This window comes from Psittacula echo (assembly GCF_963264785.1).
Source record: "Psittacula echo genome assembly, chromosome: 25".
NCBI classification, from domain to species: Eukaryota; Metazoa; Chordata; class Aves; order Psittaciformes; family Psittacidae; genus Psittacula; species Psittacula echo.
In genome coordinates this window covers 5,137,803-5,164,829 of record NC_137760.1, presented here as the reverse complement: position 1 = coordinate 5,164,829, position 27,027 = coordinate 5,137,803, and the positions used below count along the sequence as shown (strand labels likewise).

General features: G+C 44.5%; 1 protein-coding gene across 1 annotated transcript in view; it reads left to right on the top strand.

Annotated features, from left to right (window-relative positions):
- The window catches only part of DOCK5 (dedicator of cytokinesis 5), a gene marked incomplete at both ends in the record, with an annotated part of 68,875 nt that extends 48,861 nt beyond the window's left edge, over positions 1 to 20,014 (top strand). The window contains 19 exons of the mRNA XM_080634607.1: positions 1,352 to 1,437; positions 1,975 to 2,131; positions 2,650 to 2,690; positions 2,799 to 2,889; positions 3,488 to 3,607; positions 4,302 to 4,391; positions 5,501 to 5,605; positions 6,670 to 6,811; positions 9,189 to 9,270; positions 9,466 to 9,550; positions 10,239 to 10,325; positions 10,506 to 10,682; positions 12,586 to 12,669; positions 13,401 to 13,538; positions 13,647 to 13,813; positions 14,520 to 14,697; positions 16,511 to 16,649; positions 18,063 to 18,178; positions 19,916 to 20,014. Coding sequence (XP_080490733.1) covers positions 1,352 to 1,437; positions 1,975 to 2,131; positions 2,650 to 2,690; positions 2,799 to 2,889; positions 3,488 to 3,607; positions 4,302 to 4,391; positions 5,501 to 5,605; positions 6,670 to 6,811; positions 9,189 to 9,270; positions 9,466 to 9,550; positions 10,239 to 10,325; positions 10,506 to 10,682; positions 12,586 to 12,669; positions 13,401 to 13,538; positions 13,647 to 13,813; positions 14,520 to 14,697; positions 16,511 to 16,649; positions 18,063 to 18,178; positions 19,916 to 20,014 — 2,184 coding nt within the window. The remainder of the gene's footprint in view (positions 1 to 1,351; positions 1,438 to 1,974; positions 2,132 to 2,649; positions 2,691 to 2,798; positions 2,890 to 3,487; positions 3,608 to 4,301; positions 4,392 to 5,500; positions 5,606 to 6,669; positions 6,812 to 9,188; positions 9,271 to 9,465; positions 9,551 to 10,238; positions 10,326 to 10,505; positions 10,683 to 12,585; positions 12,670 to 13,400; positions 13,539 to 13,646; positions 13,814 to 14,519; positions 14,698 to 16,510; positions 16,650 to 18,062; positions 18,179 to 19,915) is intronic.
- Positions 20,015 to 27,027: the final 7,013 nt, after the last annotated feature.

The following is a 27,027-nucleotide window of genomic DNA, read 5'->3' as shown; positions in this document are numbered from 1 at the left end:
GTGTGAATGCCCACATCTACGTTTTGAAGCAATTTGAAGCCCCTGAGAGAGTACTCTGAAAGATAATGTCTATTTCCATTTATAATAACAATATAAATTCCCCCAAGACAGATCTTTGGCAGTAAATGCAAGTTACTCTACAGAAAATGGCTGGACAGGCCAGTGTTAGGACTATGTAGTTGGTTATGTCCTGACTAATCCCTCATTGACTTCAGATTTGACAACACATGACTATTGATGCCATCATTATGGAAAGGAGAACAGGGGTAGAAAGGACAGACACAATTTGCTTGAGGATACACAAGTAAAAGGACAGAGCAGGGAACGGGACCTGGATCCCTGAGTTCCAACCCTGTGCTAATTTCTCCAGAAGTTACCTTTTATTGTTACTGAGAAAGCACCAGAAAGTAAGGAAGGAAAAAGAGGAGCTTCACTTTTGCCCTGAGGTTAAGCTTTCACTGCAGTTTCGAAGGACTTATTCTTCCAGCTTTCCTCTGGGGATATCAGGCATTAACATCTCAACTGGCAGGCAGGGGACACTGTAGTTATGCTGTGGACAGTCTTCTCCCTGGAGATGGGTTGAAGCCATCCATCCAAAAGGCAGCCACCTTGGCGTTTCAGACTCTTGTCAAATGTGACGTGCGTCTCCCTAAGCACCATCCTCACACCAGCTTAGACCCCAGCTTCAGTGTGCATATGGGATCTTTCTTCCCTTGGGGTCATCTGTCTTTGGTGTGGTTGGCCCCAGGGTCTTGGGGGTTTTTGGAATCAGTAGAAGGAAGCAGGATGCATGTGGCATGGATTTTCCGTTCCAGTGCTATTTCTATACTAGCTACAGCTACAACTGAGACTGTGTACTTGACCTGCTTGCACATAACAGGGCATACCTTCATGGCTAGACAGATAATCACACAGGACTTGGTTCTTGCTTCATGAGAAGTTGCTTTAATTAGCAGTTACAAGTTGTGACTTGCCCTTAACTGATGGCGGTAGTTCAGTTTCTGTAGGGTGAGGGAATGACCATGCTGTAAGCTGGCTGGTAGAATGCTTCTGCATCCTAGCAAAACTGAACCGTTAATGGTGGGGGAGAAGAGGGAGGATTACCCCAGACCATGGCTTTCCGGTGACTGTAGGATGAGAGAGGAAGGACTGTATTTCTTTGGTCCAATCTTGTCTTGCTTTCTTACCATTTTTAGTGTGGTCCAGCAATGAAAGCGTCCTCTAGCTGGGCTTGTAACACCAGCATCTTACAGTGGGGTGGTTCAGAGACACCAGCCACAAACATTGCTAGTGTTCAGACCACGCTCCTGAGAGTTGCTCTTTATTGGATTGTGGTTTTTTGCCTTTTCAGTTTGAAAATGAGTTGATAACCAAGCTGGACCAGGAAGTGGAGGGTGGCCGAGGGGATGAACAGTACAAGATTCTGCTGGAGAAACTGTAAGTCTTACAAAGCACGTGGAGGCACTTTTTCACAGCTCAGTTGGCTATTTTTCTAGTGCAGAAACCCTCTAATTCATTACTGCAGTGAACAGGGAGACAGTGGTCTTAATGCTCTGTGGGTATTCTGAGACTGATTGCCTTAAAATGATGCTTTTATTCTGGAGCAGCAGCTTGCACAGCTACCCTAAACTTGGCGCTGAAAGCCCAGAGGCGGGTGCCAAACTGGCAGGGAGCTTGTAAGTGGAAAAGCTTGGGAACAGGAGGCTCGGAGTTAAAGCAAAATCAGAGCCTTCTTTTAACACCAAGAGTAGGACCCAGGGTTTTGATCAGTAAGACACACTTTGACCTGCCTGACTTGGGTATCTCAGGCCCGTGGGTGTGATGTGCTCTTTGGCACTATGAGAGTCTCTCTTGAGGGAGTGTATTTGACTCGTAGCTGAGTAACTGTTTGGGTGATTTACACTGAAGTTCTGCTTACCATTACTCAGACCCTTGCCTGAGGTTACCCTTCTGTCCCTCTGGGTGTATCTGCAGCCTCCTGGAGCACTGTCGGAAGCATAAATACCTCTCTGCATCTGGAGAAGTGTTTGCTTTGCTGGTGAGCAGCCTCCTGGAGAACCTGCTGGACTACAGGACCATCATGCATGATGAGAGCAAGGAGAACCGCATGAGCTGCACTGTCAATGTGCTGGTATGGGGAAGGCTGGGTCTGAAGGGCTGCTTTACTGACCTGGCTTTTGTGGATTCTGAAGGATTTTTGTAGGATTTTAAGTTATTTTTTATGCCATTTCTGGATAATGATGGGCCCAAATCAGGCTACCATCTATCAACAGCTATAAAATATAAAGAAATACAGTCCAAAATCAAGTCCTTGTCTCCATAGTAATCTGAAGCCCTGAAATACAGGCAGGATAGATGGCTTGCTGATAGTTTGGGAAATGTGGGCTTAAGTCCCTATTCCACTGCAAAGAGCCTGTATAACTTCAGACAGGTCACTTTGTCTCTTTGACTCCCCCCTTTTCTAGAGATGATAGTAGCCCCACCTCATGTTAAAGGGATGGTTACAGGGATAAATGCACCTAAGTAGGCAAAATGACAGCAAAGATCTTTGAAGTACCTAAACCTGATGCTTAAGTTACTCACCTAGAGATGATCACACAAATCCATGGTGCTTCACATCATGAAAGTTTGACTTCTTTCTACTGGCAGAATTTTTACAAGGAGAAGAAGCGAGAGGACATTTATATCAGGTAGGCTGTTTCCCTCCAGAAACCTCTATGTGTAGCCTTTCTTTCTCTTGGTGTCCTGTGCACTGATGCAGTGTCCTTCACATCAACAGCTGCTTTCTGCTTCCTTAGGTATCTGTATAAACTCCGGGACCTGCACACAGACTGTGAGAACTACACAGAGGCAGCGTACACTCTCCTCCTGCACGCAGAGCTGCTCCAGGTATTACACTGAAGCCAGTTTCAGTTTCCGCTGTCAGGGTATGGGTTTGAAACGAAGTGCAAATAGCTCAGATTAAACAGTTCACCTGGTTTTGTTAATGTGAGTTTGCATTCCCTAGGGTCTCGTGTTCATTGTGTTTCTTCTCTCACATGTTCTGACTACATAGCTAAAGGGATGAAATAAAGATGTTATTAGCATCAATTTGTTCCATACTCTTGGTGCAACAGAGTGCTGTAGTGAGCTGGGAGAAAATGTCCATGTTTGAGGTCATAGTACAGGGTTTTTCCCACTTCTGTGTGAACACTGCAAACGGCATTAGCCTAAGCAGTCTTCATTTGCATTTGTCAACCTCTTCACGTCTTCCACAGATGAATCAAGCATGCACGTCTAGTTAGTGCTCTGCATAAAACCTTAAGCCAAAATCACACCAGTTTTGCAGATAGAACTTAACTGCAAAATTTCCTTGTTCTCCCTTTGCATTGCTGATGGATTTGTCTTGAATGCATCCCTGCAGAAGCTGGGTCTCTCCACTGTAAGGATTTGTTGACCTCAAAATGTTCCAGTTCTTTCAACTTTGCCTTTTTCTCTTCTGTACCAGTGGTCTGAAGAGCCGTGCGTCGCTCACCTTCTGCAGAGGGACAGCTACTGTGTCTACTCACAGCAGGAACTCAAGGAGAAACTCTACCAAGAAATTATCTCCTTCTTCGACAGGGGCAAAGTGAGTGTCTCTGCAGTGTTCTTACACTTCACCGCTAAATCCTTGCCTTGGGGAATGTAGCTGGCTGAAGTTGGTTTCAACAGTAAAAGCAAACGTGATTCCATAATGGGCCTTTGATGCTTAGGGCTGGCTTTTTAATAGGGACTGAAAACCCTGTTCAAGATACTGGACAGATGAGAAAAAACCTGCTGGTGTTTTCCTTCCTTTTTCTGGGTAATGGCTTTTGCATTGCGGTAAGAATGGCTTGTCTGGCTGATACTGAGCTTATGCTGGTTGCACTTTGGATAGATGGTGCTACCAGAGCTAATTGAGACAAACACAAGGAAGCGTGATGCAGTGAATGAAGTTTTAGTGTAGGAGGAGACCACCTGGGCTTTCCTCCCTTGCTGTTTAGTTTAGACATGTCCTTCCACCTCGTTGTGCCTCAGTTTTCTCTATCAGGAGCAGCAGTGGAAACCTTTGTAAATCACTTTCAGATCTACAAATCAAAAGAGCTGTGTGGCTGTAATAATGATTGCAAGAAACGTAGAGCGTGGAGGCTGAGGGAAAGTTGGCAGTGCATGAAAGTGCTGCCTGAATGAGAATCAGCTGAATGCTTTGTTTACCTATCTCTGGTAATGAATGCTTTTAACTGAGCCTTTTATGTTGCTTGTGCTCTTCTTCCCCCACCTGCCTCCCATTGCCCTCCATGGAGATGTGGGAAAAAGCCATTCAACTAAGCAAAGAGTTGGCTGACATGTATGAGAACAAGGTCTTTGATTATGAGGGACTTGGGAATCTCCTGGTAAGACACTTTTTTCTCCATTTTCTCCATTCTCTGCTGACTGCTTAAATTAATATTGTTGGGCAGTATAAGCCCAAAATACATTATGTTAAAGACAGCAATATCTGCGGGGGGCCTACAGGGATGCTGGGGAGGGACTCTTCATCAGGATCTGTAGCAGTAGGGCAAGGGGTGATGGGTTTAAACTAAAACAGGGGAAGTTTAGATTGGATATAAGAAAGAAGTTCTTTACTGTGAGGGTGCTGAGGCACTGGAATGGGTTGCTCAGGGATGTGGTAAATGCTCCATCCCTGGCAGTGTTCAAGGCCAGGTTTGACAGAGCTTTGGGTGACATGGTCTAGTGTGAGGCATCCCTGCCTATGGCAGGGGTTTGGAACTGGATGATCTTAAGGTCCTTTCCAACCCCAAACCATGATTCTGTGACAAAACAAACCAACGTAATCTCCATGGTTTCATAAAGCTTAATATTAGAAGAATATTTTCATACTCTTTTTTCAGTGTGCGGTTTTTACCTCATAATTAGCATGACAACATCATATGCAGATGTTTTGCATTTTTGGTGTTAATCACATAAGGTAACATTTGCACGGTGCATAAATCTCATCACCTTGTTAGTTCTGTGGTAAAACTACTGTGCACGAGCACAGCACTATAGAATCGTCTTGGTTCCGGATGATGTTTTTTAGCGGTTAAAGATGTTAAGCCAGATGGTCTTTATGTTCTTTCATATGAGAGTCATCTGCCCAGTTTGCTTTCTGCCAGTTCTCTGACATTTGTCACCATTTGTGTCTGCTCAGTTTCAGAACATATCTAGTTCTAATTTGTGCTGCTGTAGTTCAGGATTTCCAGTGTCGTCCTGGTGTCCTGAAAGCCGTGGCACTGCTCTCATGTCTGCACACCAAGAGATGAAGTTCATTCTGGCCCAGGAAAACCAAATATTTAACCAAGTAAATGGATAAGTAGGAGACACGGTATCAAAGCGCAGTTGTCAAACGTATTCTGGAGGGGAGAACTAAGAGATCAGCAGTGGCCGCTGGGAATGTTGCTGCAGTCTGGCCGTGTCCCTGAATACTCCAAAGGGAAAATGCTGGGGCCTTTTTCTTTTTCAGAAGAAACGAGCTACTTTTTATGAGAACATCATGAAGGCAATGAGGCCTCAGCCAGAGTACTTCGCTGTTGGATACTATGGTCAGGGGTTCCCTTCTTTTCTCCGGGTAAGAATGCTTCAGCACTCACATTCTGGGGTAGTGGGTACCCTAAAAGTACTTTTGCAGAGCTTCCGAGATGCAAACTCCTTTTCCTCTGAGAGAAATCCCTGAAGGATTTAAAAACACTTCAGTGCATAAAAAGAGACAAGCAAGAGACCAGATCTGTTTGTGTTACCAGCTTTAATAAAGCTAGTGTGTTGCAGTAGGGTTTGTTAGGTGAGTGGTATGTTCTTATAAGGACTTAAAACAGAATCTACCTTTGTATTTGTGCCCTGGAGGCTTCCTCAGAAATATGATTGTTGCCATTCATACATACATATTTGTGCCAATGGGTAGCTTGTAAAGAATTTATCCTGTTGCTTTTCAGCCTGAATCAACCTTATTTTCAGGACAGGGATCATTTCAATGCTCAAGCACATTAGTGAGAGTCTGTCCCACACAGAAGGATTAAAATGCAAAGGTGCTTCCTGTTTGAGATTGCTGCTGAGCATTGCTGGATCTCTGCTAACTATAATACAAGAATCCAGCCAAAGTGAGTCAGATGGGCAGGGTGCAGCACGCTAGAAAATATCCCTGATTATGATTTAAAATGAAGGAACATTCACATTTTCAGACTGGAGTTGTTAGAAGTTATTGGCCTTAAATGGAAGCCAAGCTTAATAAAAAAGAAATATGTTAACTTGGAACTGTGTAACCGGATGGCATCGGGGGCTTTCATCTCCAGGTCATGGCTTTGAATCCATCCCTTCCAGGAACCACACGTTATCTTCCCTGAAATCAGCCCCCTGACTGAGATTTCATGTGTTGAATGTGCTTAGAGTGCTGGAAAGGACGAACGAGTTCAGTAATGTGTGTGGAACAGTGAATTTCCTAGGCAAATACGAGGTTGCCATTGCAGGGCCTTGCTCCTGTTCTCACTCCAGCCTGTGTTTCTTCTCACGTGTTCTGGTTGTTAAGCCGGGAGACAGCCCTTCGTATAAACTAAACCTGAGATTCCCTGTGTGTGTTTGGAAAGCTCTTGCTCATGGCTGTGTTTCCGGTTAATTCTCTTTTTCTTCTGCTACCCACAGAATAAGATTTTCATCTATCGTGGCAAAGAGTATGAACGAAGGGAGGACTTCAACCTGAAGCTACTGACCCAGTTCCCTAGTGCAGAGAAGATGACCAGCACTGCCCCTCCAGGAGAAGAGATCAAGTCTTCTCCTAAACAGTGTATCCTTTGGTTCAAATACATTTTGGCACATTCATGGTTTGCCTCTTGCCTAGAATAACCAATTCCTAGAACTGATAAACAACAATAATAAGCAAGGAACTTACTGCACCAGGGGGACCTTGAAGGCAGGGACTGGCATGAAAATAAGACTATCCAGAATTGCAGTAGTGACCTTAAAACATAGTGAAAGACAGCTTGATATTGTTGTCAGAGTTAAACAAATTGCTGTTAGGATGAAACCTTAACAAATGGCAGGTCAGGATTTCTCGTGCCACCTTCTCAAGCAGGTGATCACTACTGTAGAGTAGGTGTGCTCCAGTTTGGTCCTTCTAGGTTAAGAGGTGAAATACAGGCAGTGGAAGTGAGATGTGAAGTAAGTGGAAGTATGTTCTCTTCTTGCTTGCGGTGAAGTAGCATTTAGGGAGTAGTTGGTTTGGTTTTTGATTGCCTCAAAGCCATTTTGCAAGCAGTGTGATGTGATTTTGATGGTGGAAGTTGTTGGGTGAGCAGCACTTTTAACGATTTTATTATTACTATTTTTTCCTTATGCTGGTGGGACTCCAAACTGTGTGTCCCGGAGCACACTTAAGGCTTAAGGTCCTCTTTCTCTTAACTGTGAGCATGACCAAGTGCAACCTAGCAAGAGTCTTGTTTGTGACTTCCAATTGACAGGAGGCATGCTCCTGGAAGATGTGTATCAGTAACAACCAAGTTACTGGGCTTCCAGCCTCTGCTCTACAGGCCAGTGTTACACAGGCCAGACTAGAGAATCTGATGGTCCATTTTGGCCTTAAAAGTCTGTGCACAAAGGCACAACTCAAGCAGTGATACCAGATGCTTCCCTTGCAATAAGCCTGCCAAGCACTAAATCCACATAGGAAATTAAAAGTCATTCAAGACCAAACTTGGTATCAAAAAATGCCTCTTCTGTTGCTGCTTTGTTTCAACTACTTCCTTAGCATCTGTTTGTGTTTGTTGTAACGGGTTTGGCTCAAGATGAACCTGAACTGCAAAATTTGGATCCAGATCTGAACTCTTCCAAAAGTTTGGGGGTGTTTGGTTCCGGGTCTTTGGCATAGCCCCACTATAAAGGGGAGCAGCTGCACAGTTTGGATTTGGTACAGTTTCTTCTCGGACTCTTACAAACACCTTCAGAAAAGATGAAGAGTTGGAGTGCCCAAATCTCTTGTTGTGTTAGGCAGGCGTTGATGGCTCTGCAGTGTGGTTTAATTTCATGCTTTTTTAACCTCCTTTGTCTCAGGCTCTTTTTTGCTTCTAATCTTCTCTCACTCTTTTGTGATCAAATGTCTCATTCTTCCTTTGGTTGTTTCAGAATAGGGTCCTGGAGGTACCAAGTGGGCTCTGCACCACCCTGGGGAATGCCTACATACCTAAACACGAGTCTTCCACCAGTTCTGAGTTGAAGCTGTAGAGCACACTTGGCATGGCATGGAGCCCAAGCTAATAAGCTCTCCTGAGAGAAAGAATGTATTAGCTTGGGCTCAGTGCTCAGTCTAGCGTGGCTATGAGGGCTTGGGTTCTGATTTGGCTGGTATCCAGCTGGCTCATCAGTGTGGGCAGAAAGACCTTGTCCTTGCTTTCCAAATACTGCTCAGAACTACCCGCAGTGAAATAAAGGATGTGTAGGACTACTTTGCCCACCAGTAAAACACTGCCACTTCAGGGGGCAACTGGGAGGTGATTCGCAGGAATAATCTGTGAATGAGAATCAAATAGTTCATGCTTTACTTCTCCATACAGGTTTTTACTTCTGTAAAGCCTTCAATTCCACTCTGGAGGAACAACACTGTTAAGCTGTTGTGCTTAGGGATACTATTACTAATTTACTTTTACTATCTGTCATGGTTTGCAGATGCGAAAGCTGAAGATGAAGTAGACATTCACTGATTGAAACCAGTCCACTTCTTCAGTTAGCTTTATCCATCTAAAAAGTGGGAGAGAAGGAGAAGCTCCTTCACTGTATGGAAAAATCTGACGAATAACCATGGGGTGCTGAGGGAGAGAAGAGAGACAGACGCATCCATTACAGAACCTAGGACAGAATCTTGTTCCCTGTCTCCAGAGCAGAAATCACTAACACCGAGGCTTCCCAAGCATCCCGCCAGGGATTTTCAGTAGTTGGAAGTATTTGTACAGCCCTTATCTTTGCGGCTTTTAGTTCACAAGTAGAGGACAAACTACGAGAAGCAATAGAATGCCCATGGTTGCTGATGAACTAGGAAGTGTTTTTCTTCAAACGTGACAAGAGCACAGGGAATTGTTGAGAAGTCTCTGACATTTGAGGAAAACAGGGAGGGTATTTCCTTCCCTCTCCTGGTTTCCAGCAGTTTTTCATCCTTAACTATAGCTGCTCAGATGTGCAATGCTTTATTGTGAAGCCTGTGATGAACCTGCCACCTAATTACAAAGATAAACCTGTTCCTGAACAGATTTTAAAGTAATTTCTTTTCCCTCTTTTCCTCTGTATTTTTCTCAACTAGCCCAGGCACAGAGGAGGAGGTGCCTTTGTGTCCTGTGTAAATCTTTTCACAGTCCGGTTTAAACTTGGTTGGTTTTGAGAGGAAGCAGAAGAACATTAATGTAAGGAGGATGGGAGGTGAGAAGACTCACCATTTACTCTGCTTCTTTCTAGCTACTACAGAGCAAACGAGGTGCAGCAGTTCACACACTCCCGACCAGTCAGGAAAGGAGAGAAAGATCCTGACAACGAGTTTGCTGTGAGTCCTTGGCTTTCAATGCCAGTTGTCTTGAGTGTCTGAGCTATGAGCAAACAGTTCTATACCTGTATTTTGTTGGTGGTGTTTTGAGCAGCACTGTCACTTTTCCCCCTCCACCTGGGCAGTGGAGTTTTGGTACTAAAAATGCAGGAGAAACAAAGGGCGATGTGATAATGTCAAGGGGTTCCACAGCTGAAGTTGTAACATTCAAAATCCTTGATCTGGAATCCATAAATATTGTGCTGTGAGTGGTGTAGCCATCCATGGGGAGGCCAGCCACTAACTGTGATGGAGCAGTTCAACTTTAGGCCAACTTCTAAGGTTTAAATTGGAGAGTGAGCCTTGGATGTAGTGTCATCACCTTTGTCCTTGCTGCCTATGAGGTGTAGTGTTGCTCATGTGCAGTGTTTGGGCATGTTGCGTATAACTCACACTAAATATGCCATAGTAGCAGTCCTGCTGGTAGTGGTCCACACGGAGGGTAAGGGCCTGCTGCTGCTAATGTTGATACCACTGCAATAGAGTTGGTATTTCTTGCAAACCCCCCTGGATTCCACCCCAGAATGATTGTGTAAGTCCTGCCAGCTCGTTCTGGAAGCCTGCCTCTGTGCTCTACTGCAGAAGAGAATTAAATTGCAAGACCAATATTTTCTTTACATCTTGGAATTTTATTTCCTTCTCTAACTAGAACATGTGGATAGAAAGGACAACCTACACAACAGCGTATTCATTTCCAGGCATCCTCAAGTGGTTTGAAGTGAAACATATTACAACGGTGAGTTCTGCACTTGGCTTGGGTCTAATCCCTTCTAATCTTTCATGAAGTAAAGAGTCTTGCAGCAGTGAGGAGAAGTAGTCCTTCCACTGTTAGGCTGCCATTCGTATATGAGGAGTTACTTACCTTCATATTCAGTGGAGGCAGATGAAGGTTTATTCTGTTTCTTCTTTCCATCAGGAAGAGATCAGCCCCTTGGAGAATGCCATAGAAACGATGGAGCTAACCAATGAGAAAATCAGCAACATCGTGCAGCAGCATGTCTGGGACCGGAGTCTTCCTGTACATCCTCTCTCTATGCTCCTGAATGGGATTGTGGACCCAGCAGTGATGGGAGGATATACCAACTACGAAAAGGTCTCTTTTCACTTCATGTGTAGCTCAGTCTGTTGACCTCTGCAGTATTGAAGACCTGGATTGAAGCCTTTAGTGACGCGGCTTAGTGGTGGGGTAAAGGTTGGACTAGATGATCTTAAGGGTCTTTTTCAACCTGGTTGATTCTATGATTCTGTGGGAGATTTCAAGTTCAGTTTTCAGCTACTACTCAGACTTAGTGCATTCTGTAGCTGTATCTGTGTGTTCAGAGCTCAAAGAAGAGGAGAAAAGAGCAAAGATGAGAGATTTCCCCTAGACTACAGGGTGGGAAACAACCACATCTTTAGTGCTTAGTTTTAGTGCTGTGCGTTGCCGCAGAAATGAATGATCCAGCTCTTTTGGGCCTCATTTATGGCAGTGCTAATAACATGATCCTACCTCATGGGGGCATTGAGGTGCTTGGTCAGCCCAATGCACAGCGCAAGTGACAAAGGAAAGCAAGAGCTCGTGTTTCTCCATAGAACTAATATAGAGTGGTGAGGCAAATGAGGATTTCTCTTTCCAGCAGATAATCTGTCTTTGGTGTATTGCAGCAAAGAGCAGATATTTCAGGAAAAAAGCAGTATTTCCTCTCCAGGTTTATTCTGTGATTCAGTTGACTTCAGTTGAATGCATGTTCTTCCCTTTCCGTGATGTTTAACTTGAGGTGTTTACTCCCAGTATCTGATGATGGTATTCCCAGCACAAAATACATTGCTCATTTCCATAAACTGAGTGGATGGTGTTAAAACACATTTTAATTCTACTCAGATGTGTTCCAGTCACATGGAATGAAGTGCAAAAGTTACATGAGAGAGGGTCTGATTTATCTGGGGTCTAACTCTGCTGATTCCAGAGGAGCTGCGTATGCTTTGCCAGGGCTGAATTTGGCCCTAAACCCTCCCATTTTATGAATTAAGGTTGACATAAAGTTTAGAATTACGAAAGTGGGAAAGCAGTTAAAACGAGGAAACACAAAGTATCTGAAGCACATCTGGAAATACTCATTTCTGCTTCATATTTTCCTATTTCAGCTGCAGATCAGTGCAGAACATTTGGCTTTTGTGGGCGGCTAAAATCTTGAGTTTTAATTGTTTCATTGTAGCCAAAAGCCAAAGTCTGTGTTTCTAACGTGCTCTTTCTTCTTGCAATAATTAAACACTTTCAAGAAGAATCCTCTGGGACCTACCCATTAGTCCTTCCAGAGGCTGCCCTCCTCTTGACATCAGCCTCTTGCAGAATCGTACCTCTAGGCCTATAAACACTTGTACATACAGTCCAGTTAGTGGAACGCAGAGGCTGAAATGGAGCAGGGACGTGTTTTCAAACCAGATGAAAAATTATGAGGAGTTTTATCTAGGAAAGAGAAAAATGAAATTCTTCTGACCAGGAATTGTGATACGTTTTCAATACACTTCATGTGACTTGGCACCATTTTAAGGCTTCAATCCAGGAAAAGCGTCCTGTGTTTGTTCAACTTTAAACCGAGAGCAGATTCTGTTGATTAAAGGTTAAACACATCAGAAGCACGGACTAAAGGTGCTTTGTTGAATCAAACCACGAGTCAAAAATCTCAACGCAGCCTGTATTTCTGCTGTGCCTTTGTGACAAGCTTCGTGTGATAACATTGTACTTAAGAGCCTCAATCACAGAGCTTAAGGAAGTTGCAGGCAGATGATGCCCTGTTCAGCTTTCTGCTGCTGAGGTGGTTGGTGTGTACTGTAGGTCACAGAGTGCTAAAAATAAAAGAGCCTTTTGAAAGTGAGAACTCAAGAGACAGGATCTGCTGCTTGCACTTGTGCAAGAAGTGATGTAACGTGGGTTATTCACATCAATGCTGTTCTATGAGAAGGAGTTGGAACTGAAGAAATGTGGTGTCTGTCTCATTTTCCGTCTCTGCTTTCAGGCCTTTTTCACAGAGAAGTATCTTCAAGAACATCCTGAAGATCAAGATAAAATTGAACTGCTCAAGCAACTCATTGCTCTACAGGTATAGTAGTGGGGAAGAAGGGGGAGCACTGTATGTGCAGATGTTTTTCCAGCATCATTGTTTTGGAGAGAGAATGGAGATAAATGCCATAAGAACAATCTGGAAGCTGCTGTATTCTGAAATTGTGGCCTAGAGTGTTCCATTTGCCTTGCATTGCTCTAAAATACTGTTCTGAAGTAGGTGCCAATGGGGCATAGATTTTTCCTTCATGAGTGTAACAAAATAGCTTTTACCTTTTCAGGAAATCATCAGACCTAATGTTCTGTCAGTCTGAGCACTGAATGTTGTCTCTCTTGGCCTGCATAGCAATGAAAAACTGCCCTGTTTTCTTGCAGTGCAGATTGCAACCGTACATATCCCTACACAACAGGGCCCAGTTAAAGCTACCTCACAGTCACACAGCTTTAGGGCCTAAGAAGTGATACTCCAGCATTTAACATGCTCTGTTTTCTAAAGCAGAATATGGAATCTGAGTGGGGAAGAGAGAGCCATAGGTGTAGGGGGGGAAAGTGTTCACATTTCTTGAACACCTGGAGCTCGAACAGTCAAGGTACGAGTCAGTGGCTGAGCTTCCTTACTGTGTGGCTGCTTTTTTTGCCTCTGCAAACTCAAACCGCGTTGATTTATGTCCTTTAAGTGTATCTGAGATGTGGAGCATACACAGAAAATTCATTCCTGGAACAGGAGAGCTGATTTGTCCTTTTGTAGCTTCTTTTTATTTCTCCTTTCAGATGCCATTGTTGGCAGAAGGCATTAGGATCCACGGTGAGAAGCTGACAGAGCAGCTGAAGCCTCTGCATGACAGACTGATAGCCTGCTTCAAGGAGCTGAAGAAGAAGGTAGAGAAGCAGTATGGTGTGATCACTTTGGTAAGCATATCTGGGTGTTTAGTGTCCTGCCTTAAAGAAACCCAAGTCTCCCCTTTCCCACTTGTGAGTTAGTGTTACATGACTTATCACACGCATGTTTGTCTGCAGCCTCCCTCCCTCACCGAAAGGAAGCAGAGCAGGTCAGGCTCTGTGGTGTTGCCCTATATCATGTCCTCCACGCTGAGACGGCTCTCTGTCACATCTGTGGCCTCTTCTGTAGTCTCTTCATCTTCCACGTCATCTGATAGCACTTCTTCCAGACCGGGTTCAGATGGGTTAGTAATCATCAGCTTTTACCTGGGATGTACTTGGGTGGGGATGTGCCTTTGCCAGAATTAATTACTCTTCAAAAGAAGATTTATTCCATACACAATAGGAATTCTTACACACGTCAAACTTTAAATGGAAGCTAATGTTGTTATTCCCATTTACAGGGGGTCTGAAGCTCAGCTAGGGGTAGTTCTGGGAGTTGACTGTTTCTGAAGTCCCAGTTACCTATACGATACTGAAGAGGGGTGGAGGCAGTGTATTTCAGATGCGCACTGTATTTCTTCCCCAGGAATACTGGGAAACAGAGCTGTAAGATACTGCCAGGTAATTTAGTTTGGTGTGGTCTGCAAAGAGATGCTCAGTCATATGGTACTTGTTCCTCCTACCTATTTGTAGCTGCCACACATGGAAAGATTTCCTGATGTCACTTCTCTGTGCATTTAGTTTGCATCTGTGACAGCCAGGGGGTCTGGGTGACTTGCTCGAGGTCACACAACAGGCTCAGTGGCAGGGTTCAGCAGAAAATGCAGGTCTGGCAAATAGCTGGAGTAACTTAGGAGCACAAATCTCACTGAAAACGCCTTGGTCAGAGCTGAGTGTTTTGCAGTAATCTGTTATTCAAACTAAGAGATCACAGCTTTTAGCAGACAGCACTTTACACGTCTCATGGACTAATGTTTCATGTTTTTTCACTCTCGGTGTGGGCTACAGATCTATTCTGGAACCTCTCTTGGAGAGAAGAATATCAACAGCTTCCAGAGCTGAGGAGCTGCCCATGAAAGATGACGGTGATAACCGGAGTAGCAAACTGAAGCGGAAGGAGTGGAGTATTAGCAAGTCTCAGGTTATTGTAGAGAAAGAGCCAGAACTGGAACTGACTTCCAAAATGGTAAAAAAGCCTTTAAAAACTATCAATAGTAAAATCCTTAGCAGGAGCCTTTAATGTTTCCATCAGCCATGCTTGTCATTGGGAACTTCACTAAATAGTGGGAGGGGTTCAAATACCAAAAGCTTTGGTCATCTGAGTCATTCTGGCTTTCTTTTTTATGTGGAAAACTTGTGTCACCGACCCAACTGCAGTTTGGCTTCAGGTACACACTGGAAGCATGAGGCACTGATGTTTCATCTAGGTGCTCAGTGCCCTCGAGTCTTGTAGGAGTGGAGGACTCTCTGATGCGCTCAGCCCCATGTAGAATTGTTCTGTTTTTGTTGGAGCAAGCAGACAGTGCGAGCCCACTCGAAGAATCCAGCTGTCAAACCAGATGTTCAGCTGCTGTCAGTCAGCACCACTGCACTCATCAGACGTAGTCATCAGTGAAGATCGGTTTGATAGGCTGGGGAGTTGAATAAAGAAGGTCTGGTACTTAGGTCACCAGCTTGGGACTTGGAAAAACTGGTTCTTCCAGTGCGTACTCTGCTGCAGAGCTCCTGCGGGAGGGCAGGAGTGTTTACTCCTTGAGCAGATAATTTGCAAGAGAATCTGTATCCCCACAGGAGTGTTGTAATGGGGAATGTGGTGGAGGCTGTTTGGCATTAAGGTTGACAGTGGGATTTAGAATGAACACCTAATACAAACGGGTAAGTTTCAGCCCAGAAGCAGAGTTGTTTGACCTTGGAGTATTATCCTGATTGATGCAAAGGCTATGTTACCCTGTCAGAGAGCATGGGAGAATCTGAGTAGTTAATCTGGTGATTCAGTGATACTGATTTGACTTAACACAGGCTGCATAAACAATGAGAAACACAGGTTCTTCTATTTCGCCTTTTCTCCCAAGACCTCGGCTGAATCTGGCAGGAACAGGTTATGCTGCTTATATATTCAGGAATTCTCATCAAATCTGAGTGGTGCTGCCAGCACTTGGAGCCTGCAGAATATTTCTAAGAAGGGGGAAGGTGGTTCTAGAATCATGTCATTTGGTATTGACAGGCTTTCAACCCCAGAGGAAAGGCTGCGGTTGTAAATGTTAGTGGTTCATGAGACCTGGCCTTCTGCCTCTGCAAGAGCTGCCCTTGAATTCCATGGGTTTAGCCCACAAACTGTGGTATCAGCTGCTGATCACTTGATGAAGTAAAACTGGAGGGAAAAGATCTGGGAGAATGCCCATGGTGTCGACCAGTTCACTGGGACACTGAGGCTGTATTCAGATGACCTCATTATTTGAATGAAGAGCACAGAGGACATGTGTGACACTGGAAGGAACTGGAACAATATCTCCCAAGTCCCATACACAAGGGATTTGCTCTTTGAAACCTAAACTAGTCTTGTTTCACAGCCCTAAGGAGCTGGATGATACCAATGGTCCTGACTTGCGCCCAAATTTCATCCGTGTTTTCTTCTTGGAAAGACTTACCCCTTCCAAGTCTGTTTACAGAACTGCAGGTCAAATGCAGCAGTTCTTTAGCCTGACATCTTCCCTTCTCATTTAATACACTAAGGTCATTAAAAGCAGTTTACTATTGCTACACAGTTAGTAAGGTCCCACAGAGAACTGGATGTGTCATAGGAGCACAGTGAATGCCTTTTGACATGGCTCAGCTCGTGCAGTGCTTTCACTCTTAACGTTTCACCTGACTGCACCTTTCTGTCTACGTATGGCTTTTCTGGAGCATGCTGATGCCTCTGTGACAGGTCTGGTTATCCCATGCGTGTGCAGCAACCTTGCTGACTTCTAAGGGGTTTGTTTACTCTCTGTTTCAACCAGGGCATGTCAGGAAAAGCACAAAGGCCAAAGAGTCTTCAATTAGGAGACAACAGACTGACTTTGCTTCAGGGTTCCTCGCTCCAGCAATCAACACCTCGAAGCCCACCACCCATCACTCCCAAAACCCCAAGAACCCAAAGTAAGTTCTGTTATTTCAGGGCAATAGTAGGAATTACTGTGTATCTGCTGAGGTAACCTCACTGGGGAGGGAGGGAGGGAGGAACTGCTCTGAAGTACTTCACAGAAAGTGACTCTGGGCTGCTAATATCTGCAGACGTTTTTGTCAGATAACAGGGTTTGGCAGTGCTATCAAAGGCCCTACAATCGTACTTGTGACTTCCATATCACTTGTTGCAATCAGTGTATCAGATGAACTCCAGAGAACACTTTTTCCAGTTTCTTTCTTGTTTCCTCCTGTATTGACTTGAGGGAAGGTATATTAAACCCCAAGGAGAACATCACATGCAATCAATGTAGATGCTTGTAGATGCATCAGGTCAGGGGGTTACAGCCCATACTAGACGGGTATCTCCTGTGGATTCACTGGGTGGAACTGCATCAATCCAGCAGGGTGTTTCTCATAGTTCTGTGGCAGGATTTTCTCAGCAAGCCCTGAAGGCTTTGGTAATTCGTGGACAGTAACTCCCATCACGTGGCAGAAGGTTTCAGGAGAAGCTGCTCTGCAGCTTGGAGGCTCGGCTGATAAATGTGACACCTGACAGAGATGGAGTTTATCATTAGCAGAATGAGCATTTCCCCTTCCTTGCACATGCAGCAAGCTCTGTAGTTTGTTCTGAGACAACAGATCAACATGGCTAAGGTAAAATTACAGCTGTGGTGTCACCACTGACAGCTTCCTTGCTTGCTCTTGCCTTTCTCACTCTACTGCTCTGTTTGAAGTTCATACATAGGACCTGACTGTCCTTCCTCCTAGGTGTATGTAATTCAGAATCCAGTGTAGAATGTGAACTGAACTAGCCTAGAACTGTTGTGAGAGGATTAAAACCAAAGAATACATGTCAGACTGGGATGGAGTGAGGAGACAACCAGAAACACGAACAACTGCAGGAATACTGTGTGAAGAAAGAGCTGTGAAAGGAATTTGAAACCTCACTCTTGTACTTAGCAAGTGGTTTTAACTGCCTTCAGTAGCAGGAATTCTTCTGAAGTCTGGTCCTTATCTGCTCCATCAATTGGAGTTAAAATCAAAGTGAATTCTCAGGTTGAGGCCCAGGCTGAAAGGAAACCCCACTGAACATTGCAGATGTGATAATGGATTCAGTTTTCTCTCAGGCATGCATTTTTCACATAAGCTTAGATTCACTGGATGAAGACAGAACTCTTCTGGGCATTTGGAACTTAACGGAGGTCCAACTGTGCCTCTACTCTGACGTACCCATTCAGGTTTAGCTGCTAAAGCAGAGAACTGTTAGCAGACCAGAAGAGAGATTCATTTAATATCTTGTGCTTAAAATTCTACATGGCCAATCCCATGTCCCGTTCCTTTTCCACCTACTTGAATGTCTCCTCTCATTACTGTTGCTGCTTCTAGGTTTTCCCTCCTTGCAAGCTGATGGACTGGCAAGTGCTGGCTTACAGAGCACCCCACCTCCCCCTCCGCCCAAGAGCAAGCCCTATGAGAACAGCAACCCTAGGAATTCTGTGGAGGTAAGGAAATGAGAGCTGACATTTCTTTGGAAAACAGCTTTTGAGACAGAGACAGCAGCGGAATTTTCCGAGCTGCTTCTAGGGTGGTGCTGCTTCAAACTTGTCTCCTCGGTTGACTGGTTCACTCCCTGAAACCACAAAAGGAGGAGAGGGTTTTTTGCTGTCAAATGCAATCCCTTGGTTTTGGATTCCAAGTGGGAGTTGTGTTGTCCTGGGTTAGGCAGACTGGGGGGGGAAGATCTATTGGAAACAAACAAGCACAATGATTGAAAAGTTTCAAAACCAGGATCAGCGTAGCCCAGCACTGTAATCCGGTCCTGGAAGAGAAGGGAAAAGAGTTCACACATGTTCGGAAACAATAAATGTCTGCTGTTGAGTTCTCAGCTCAGAATAATCTAATTTGTCCATGTATTAGTCACTGAAACCAGTCTGTATTATATCACCATCTTAGTCACAGCCTTGTTCTCCACTTCATGAAGTTGGTTTACTTCTAAGAACATCAAATTGCCACTTTTTTTATGCTCTAAACTAACGTTTCTCTTATACTAGGGGATTCCAAACAGCCTGCAGATACATCATGCTCAAGTACTCTGGTCATTGTGTCAGAATGGTTTCATCTGCCCCTGAACTAGTGCTCGTAAAAGGAGGCTGTAATTGCTTACCAGTGGACAGCAAAAGAAAGCATCCTTTTGTAACTGTGCAAGGGCTGGATGTCTTCCCCAGTCCAACTTGCCAAGAGGATTTATGGAGTACTTTAGTGAGATGAACTGGAATTTGACCAAAAAGAATGTAACGAATGATTGCTCTGACAGCACAGGAAGACAGCAAACCTGCTGATCACTTAATTCTGTTAGAGAGAGATACAGCGCTGGCATAAAGCCTTGAAGCATGGGATAAATAGGAGGGCTTTCTACTTTGCCCTTCATTTGCTCAGGATTGAATGAGAAGAGGCAATATAGCTGCTGTAGGTGGTGTGAATGGTGGCACTATGACAGCTCGAGGGATGCTGTGGAAGTCACTGGTTCAAGAGGATTAATAAAAGAGCCTCTTTCCCTTGAGCCTTGTAAGAAAGCTAATTACTGACATGTTCTGGCTTGCAGCATTGACCTTGGCTTGCAGCCCAATGAAGAGGATTCAGAGGCACTAAAAAGAGATTGTAAAAGTGTTTTCTGAAGGGTTTCCTTGAAAGAACCACTAGAGCAAAGCACAAGAAGCATCCTGCAAGCCCTTGTGCTGGGCAGGAGGCTGTGGCTTGCTTTAGTAGACCTTCACTTGCTGCCATTTAGTGCAGTTCCTTGTACCTTTCTGATTTGGAAGCATTTTGCATCCTTCTGACCCCTACTTGGTGCAATTCATCTAGCCAGCAAGATAAACATAGGTGAATTTTGAAACCATAAGGGAAATGATTTGATTGCCTTTCTGCTGATAAACAGGAGTGGGACAGAGGGACAAATGGCTTTGACTTGAAGTCAGGTCAGAAGCAGCTAAAGTCTATCTGCAGCCAAAGTGTATTCTAGCAACTGAAACATACCTTCTTCTATTAGCTCCTGGGCTTCTGTCCTTGTTTGCCCTTGTGGTCAACAGCATATAGTACTGAGAGGCTGAATTCAAAGATTTGGTCCTGGAAGAAGCATCAGGCAGTACAGGACGTTTGGTATTTCTTGTTTGCTAAAGCAGAATGCCTTAACTTGCTGGCAATGGTTCATTTTAAGGTGTGTTTTTGTTCTGTCTTCTCAGGTTGCTCCACCGCTCCCCAGCAGACGTGAAGCCAAACCTCCCCCTCCACCCCCGAAAACCAGGAAATCCAGTGTTGTCTCTTCAGAGCAAGGCTTGTAGTGGGGATCAGCGCCCACCAGCGCGACAGCAAGCACCCAGACTGAAATGCCTGCTTTCTTTTTACTGACAGTGCTGGGGCTCTCTGCCCCAAACCCACCAGTGATCTCGCCTGCCGTTCCATTCACTCCCTTTGGAGTTTGCTTTGGGAGATACCAAAAGGAACTGATATTGTGACTGTCTTCCCTAATCTCTGGTTTACCTTTCCAGTACTGAGACACTAATCACATAGCAGGAGAGGTCACCCTGCTGGAATCCTTCTCTTAGTCTTGTCTGTCCCGAGTTCTTTCCCTGATGCAATTTCAGCAGCTCATTCCTAGTGTAGGTCTGTCACTGTAGTGATTTGCACCAGTGTGTGGAACAAGGTAAGCCACACCAGTATGTGTCCTGCAGTGTTTTCACAGAAGTTCATTACACTTTACAGCTGCGCTTCCCTCCTCCTGTCCCTATGGCATAGCCCAGCCCGGATCTGTGTGAAGTGAAACAGATCACAGCCAGCCCTGAGTTGTGAAATGTCAGCTCCTGGGATGTCAGGTGCTGGTGTATGATGTGCAGTCTCTGAAGGTTCTTGATTGCAGGCAGAGACCTGAGCTTTGTTAGCACAATAAGGTCTTTTTTTTCTGCTAGTCATCATATGTATTGAAGATGAAGTGCAGACATTCTGCCTTCACCTTAAATACATACATCTACCATCTCTGCTCTTGGTAGTGGCAGTTGCTCATTCCCAATGGAGAGTTTAGGTTCACCAGTACTTTGTCAGAATTTCACTGTTGATTCTGGTTTTCACACTACAGAGCAGTTGATACTCCACCCTGAACTGTGTTACCTGCCCGGTTTGTGCTTGCATTGGGGACTTGGTGGCATGTTTCATCTGGTGCTTTTCAATAGGGTGCAAAAAGGTGCCTCACACCAGTGAATATGTGAGAAGAACAGAAGCTGCACTGAGACCAGCACTGTACTGGTACCAGCACCTGAGAGGATGGAGTGCACAGATCTAACTGTACATCCTGACCTCAGAAACAAAGTCTGAAAGTTACTGTAACCTTCACTTTGGCTGGGTAAATTCACAAAACCATAGCTAATTCTCATCCTGGTTTTTAACCCGCACCCATTTGTGGCAGTTCTTGCACTTTGTTTTCCAGCCTCCCTTGATCTGGGTTTTTAACAGCCACTGGGATGCATTAACTATTCACCACTTCAGGACATCACCATTTGTGATCAATACTCCTCATTTTGCACCTTTCAGGGCTACTTGCTCTGTGCTGCAGCCCTGAGATGGGAAGCCAGAAGACAATTCAGTTTCAAACTGCCTTCCAGTGCAGTTCTGCTCTATTCAGGGAGAAACAAAACCAAAGCAACCCCAGGGTGGTTTTTGTTCAGACTGAAGTAGCCCTTTCTTTTGTTCTTACACATTCCTTTGACTTCAGTATGGCTCCTGTTAAAGAAACCTCAGAAGCTGCATTTGCTTTGGTGCCTGCAGGGCCCTGTGGAACAGATTGCTCCCGTGGAGGGATCCTATTGGATTCACATCACAGAACAGGTTGGAGCCATTTGGAAGTTGCAGTCGCATCACGCACATCTGCAGCCCTGTTGTTGCTTTAGCACACGTACAACTGCCTTCTGCGTTGTTGCCTTCTCAGGGGACATCTTGGAAACCTTCCTGGACAACTTGACCGTGGTTCCCCCCCCTCTCTGGTGCATTGTAAGACTTGTCAGCTCCACATTATGTTCTTGGATGTAGGTGCTGCTTGACTTGAAAACCACACGGTTTTCTTGTCTTTCATTGTTTGTCCACTTCCTCCTCTTGTAACCACTGTCTTCCTTCTGCTGCACACATGAACGAAAGGTTCAGGTCCTCTGAAACTCTTCACTTGAACAAGAACTTCTTGTTTTTTGCTTGAGGCAGAACATCAGGATGTGGTCTGAATTGTAGCAAAGTGGGCATTAACTCCATCTCTTGTTAATTCAGTGCCTTCCCCCATTCTGCATCTGCCTGTTACCTCAGCCTTGGGTGCATTTCTCTTTCAGATCAGATTGACTTTTAACTCCTGTGGTAAGCCAGCAGAAACAAAGGACTCTGTGTAGGAATCTCAGCTAAGGGTTTGTCAGTTGTGGGGAAACAAGCTAGCTGTCACCTGTGGGGATTCTGGTTCCAAGTGACTTTTGAGTCTTATTTCTCTACTCTTTTGATCTGCTTTAATCACTTTAACTCATACATTGGGTTCTTTCCCTGGAGGAGGGAACTAGTCCATGCAGAAAAACCTCACTGGAGGAAGTCTGACCTTGGGAGGAGCTGTGCAGCTGATCTTCAGTGACCCTTTCCATAATGCTCTTTGGTTCTCGCTATTTCGGGTGTTCTTTTGCAGTTTTATAGATTATGAACAGGCCTTTCATTTGTATTTTGGTCTTTGGCTTTTACTATAGAGCCACTCCTTAAAAAGCGGTGAAGGTGTTACCTTCCTGTGTGCTCTGCCTTGCAATCCATTGCCTCACCTGGCAGGTTCCTTAAACTCGGCCTTGGTGTGCTTGTCCACACAGCTCAGGCATTTCTCCTTGCTGCCTTTATCATCTGGCCAGTTGGAGACCATTGTAACTGAGGCATCACCCTAACTGGAAGGAAAGGAACAGCTGATGCCTGAAGAGCACAGAGCAAGAGTTTCCTTCCTGGGATATTTAGGGCATTTCTTTGGCGAATCTGCCAGAAAGGGGTTTAAGGTTGGGGGATTTTTCCTTCCTTAGCATTAGTTCTGTTCCCCAGTCTGAAGTGCTGTAAACTCTCTGTGTTTCCCCTTCTTGCCTTTGGGAAACTAACTCACAAATAGGTGTTCCATTTTGACAGGTGTAGTATTCACCTTGTGGTGTGTGAGGAGATCTGTTCTTAGCTGATACAAGTCAGCACAGTCTGCTTAGAGGTACGAGAAGGACTTTCTGTATTGATGCTTTGGGGCTTTGTGCCAGTTTCAGGAAAGAGCATTGTCTTCTAAGTGTCAGATTCTTAAAGGCAGTTGGGCATTTAAGTGTGTGAATAAGGATGGGGCCTGGCTCATTTTCATTAAGTGAAATAAAGTGCCCGCTCTTAGGAGAGATCCCACCAGACCACTGTGATTTAAGTGTTCTGCTCTTTGCTATGGTACTTCCCTGGCTTAAAGGCTGAGATTTAACTTTCAGAGTCAATTTAAGGTCTCACTACTTCGTTTTCAAAATCAGAACCATCTTCCACGTTCATTAGGTGCTTTTGGAAGTGTCATCTACTGCCTTCTAAACTGGAGGGCTAGAAATGGGAGTAGAACATTAACATTGTCATCTCTGCACCCCAGAAGTGAAAGCAAACAGCAGCGTTTCTATCCAATTCATGGCTTTTGAATTAAACAAACGTCCAAGTTAAATATCGAGTCTGCAGAGAAGACAAACTCTAATCTCATTTCATAGCTGTGCTCTTCAAAGCTAGTGTTACATGTCAAGTCTTAGAGGATTTTGGTTTGCTTTGGAGAAATATGCTCAACACTTGTTTTCTGGAGCTTTTAATTAAAACTTGTCATGCTGTGATAAATTCCTTTAAAAATGATACAGGCTCTAATCCCCATCAGGGAGGAGGGAAACAGACAGCTTTCCATTGCAGTGGATTATTGGATTAGGAAAGGACACCGATTCCAGTGAGAACAGCTCTGTGATCTGCAGTGGCAGAAAGCACCATCATGTCTATGCAGTGGGTTTGGAGAACCTGCATCTAACGACTCTCACACTGTGCAGCCCAGTGTGTGCTCCACACACGAACAGTGAGTTAGACTTGGAGTGATGATGGCTCAGATTTTCTCTCCTTATTTATTTTTGTAAGTGTAAATGGAAATAGTAAGTTTAAGATGTCTGTAATTTAACTGTAAGCTTTTTTATGGTGAAAGCATTCCTGACCCAATACTGCTGCCTTCTTTTAATTCTTGTAATTAAAAACCTTCTCTATTTGATATTTACTGTCGCAGACCAAATTATCTAGGGGATCAGGGTGAGCTTTTCCTAGGACTACATGGGAAAGAAAAAGAAAAGGAATAATGTGATTTCATTCAAAGGCACAGGAGGTTCACCTGGCTCTGCTCCTGTTAACATGAAAGCGTCTTTAGGAGTTTGTGGCACTACAGAGAGTACACAAAGAAGTATAGAGGAGCTTAATAAAAGGTGAAAAGCATCTGTTGATGCTGTATTGGTCTGACTGTCCTGAGTTAAGGCTGTCTGAACCTCTGGACATGCCTGACTGCATACTTCAAACCTGGTTTTCACATGCGTGGTCTGCAGTTGTCTGTTTTCTTAAGCAGAGGTGTAAATCCTCAGCAGCTCTGAAATTCAGCCCCAACATGCATGGTATTAATTGATGTTGTTTTTCAGTGTTGCTGTTACAAAGGTTTAATGACATGATAAACCTTGGGACTCGTTCATCTTGAATTCAGGAGGATATGGATGTTGTGTAACAGTATTTTGTGAGTGGTTTGAGATCCTGGGTGTGATGGTTTAGTTACAAAGTGCACCTCTGCAGACTGCAAAGACCTTTTTCTTTCTCCTCTTTCTTTTAGTTCTTTGCAGTTGAATCAGCAAAAAATGCAGCTTTTAAACTGGCTCTGAAGAAAGAGCAGGAGCTAAGCCTTGGAAAGGGAGTCTGCATCTCTCTGGGTAAATGACATCTGATTCACTAAGTCTGTAAAGCAAGGTGTATAAATTCTCGTGCTTTTTAAAATGTATTAACTGTTGTAAAGTTTGTAAATACCTTTTTAAAATAAATGTAGTTTTTATGAGTGAACCCGTAAAAAAAGAGCATACAAAGGTCTTCCATGCAAGGAGTACAGAAGCGCGAGTGGAATTACATCCCAACTGTAAGTTTAGTCTTGGTTTTTAATGTTGTATGAGTGTTTTATCCAGAGACCAGTGAGATCAGACACAGCCCTTGGCCAGGCATTGTCTGCATATGGGAAACAAAAGCTGTTATGTCCAAGTTCTCATTGCAGGACACAAAGCAGACCCTCTGCTGCTGAGTCCCCACCACTGGACTGGAACATGTTCTCTTTTACATGCAAGCTGGTAATCAACACAACAATTATCTCCTACTATTTACGTGCAACTGCAGAGGATTTATTCACATACAGCAATCTGAGCAGAGTCCATTTGAAGAGAATTGAGGGGGTTTTTGATAGCTTTGACATTTTATTCTGGGTCTGTTGTTCCCTTTGGCTTCATGGGTTACGGCTTCTTTCGTCTGGCTTCTTCCATCAGACTTTCCTGTAGACACACACATCATATACTTCTTTTAAAGAGAAGAAATAACTTTGATAATGGAATTTTAAGGCTTGGTCAGATGCTCAAATGCTCATGGTCTACATGGGAGGAGGATGAGAATGACATAAATCTGACCCGACATGATCCCTCTGCCACCTGCCCTGGGATCTGATCATCCGGTATAATGTAGCTGGCACTTATAATGGCCCTTTTCATCCCAAAGTGCATGACCAACTTTACATCTGTTGGTGGGTCCAGCACCGCAGCGATTCTTGGAGTGTAACCCAGCAGCTGTTCAGCACCACACATTGACAGCAGTTCAGGGCAAGCAGCATGAACTTGAACAGAGCAATGTCTCTGTGAGCTGAAGCAGCTGGCCAAGAGAGCAGAGACAAGAAAGCAAAAGCATCACAGGGTCATTACAGAGTGGCACAGTTGCCCTGTTACCAGTCTCTGTGTAGCTTAGTGCTGTTTGAATGGAAGCTGTGTTCCTGTGTCACATCCTGATGGATCTGGTCTCCTATCTGTTTATTTCTGTATGTTCTTGCCCCAGAGTCAGAAGCCTGAGGTGTTTTGGATGGATGCCCTGGCTGAACACGTTCTGGTTTGCCCTGATGTGCCTTAGCTAGGTGTATTCTTGTTTGTGCTCACTACCAGCTTCTCCAGGAAATGATGAAGATAACTGGAATCGTTTTTCCACAGGGTGGACCATTTCCAGACACCTCCCCTTTCATTGCACAAGATTCCTGTAGCAACTCCAGGAATGTGTTACATCGGAAAAGCTGCATCTGGGAAAAGCTTGACTTTGTTTTCAGTGTCATTAAACAGCTAGAAATAAGAAGGCCACATAGTTCAGGCTGTGCTACAGGAATAAAACATGCAACCTAAGGGTTTGATGCTGGGGTTTAGGAGCTTTTGTACTGATGTGCAAGATCAGCAGCAGTTTCTGAGCAAGCCCAAGAACTAAGTTGGAAGAATCTGATAATGGTTTGGGTTGGAAGGGACCTTAAAGCTCACCCAGTTCCAACCCCTGCCACGCAGGGACACCTTCCACTAGAGCAGCTTGCTCCGAGCCCCTGTGTCCAACCTATATGTTCCATTTTATGTTCAGGACAAATAGGATTAAAGATGACCTAAAAAATACTTCATTTTTGGGTAGTTTAGGTAGTTCCTGCATGAAAATTCAGTGGCAGCCTGGCTGTGCCCTGCCTGCAGCACTGGTACTCAATTCATGAGCCTTCATTCGGGCCAGGTTCCTCGGTGAAAGCTGCAGTGCGTACTTTAAGCTTCTGCTCTTGGCTTCACAAGTGAAGTACAGATTGAGAGTTTCAACTTCTAGGACAGCTCAGAGACACTTCCCAGGAAGTGGTGCCCATCTGGCCCCATCAAGGTGTTGCTGTATTAATTAAAGAGCACATTTTTGCTTGAGAGTATTCTTTCCATGGCAGTTAGTTTGGATGCAAAGTCTCTGCTGTCATGGCATTAGAGCATCTAATGGAAAATCCATTTCCCAGCCTAGGGACCTTGGGAGCAGCAGCTTCCATATGGCTTGATCCTTCAGCTGGCAAAGAGTGCCTTTTGAAGTTAAGCATCTGTGAATGCTGCATAGATTTATGTTAAGGTGGAATGTGTTTGACTTGGTTTTGATTTAGTGGGTAATGACATTGCTACACCGGAGCATAAGGATAACGTAGCCCTGTCCTAGGACTGAGGTACTTGAGGATGATGCAGACACTGGGGCAGAGCCAGGATTGCCA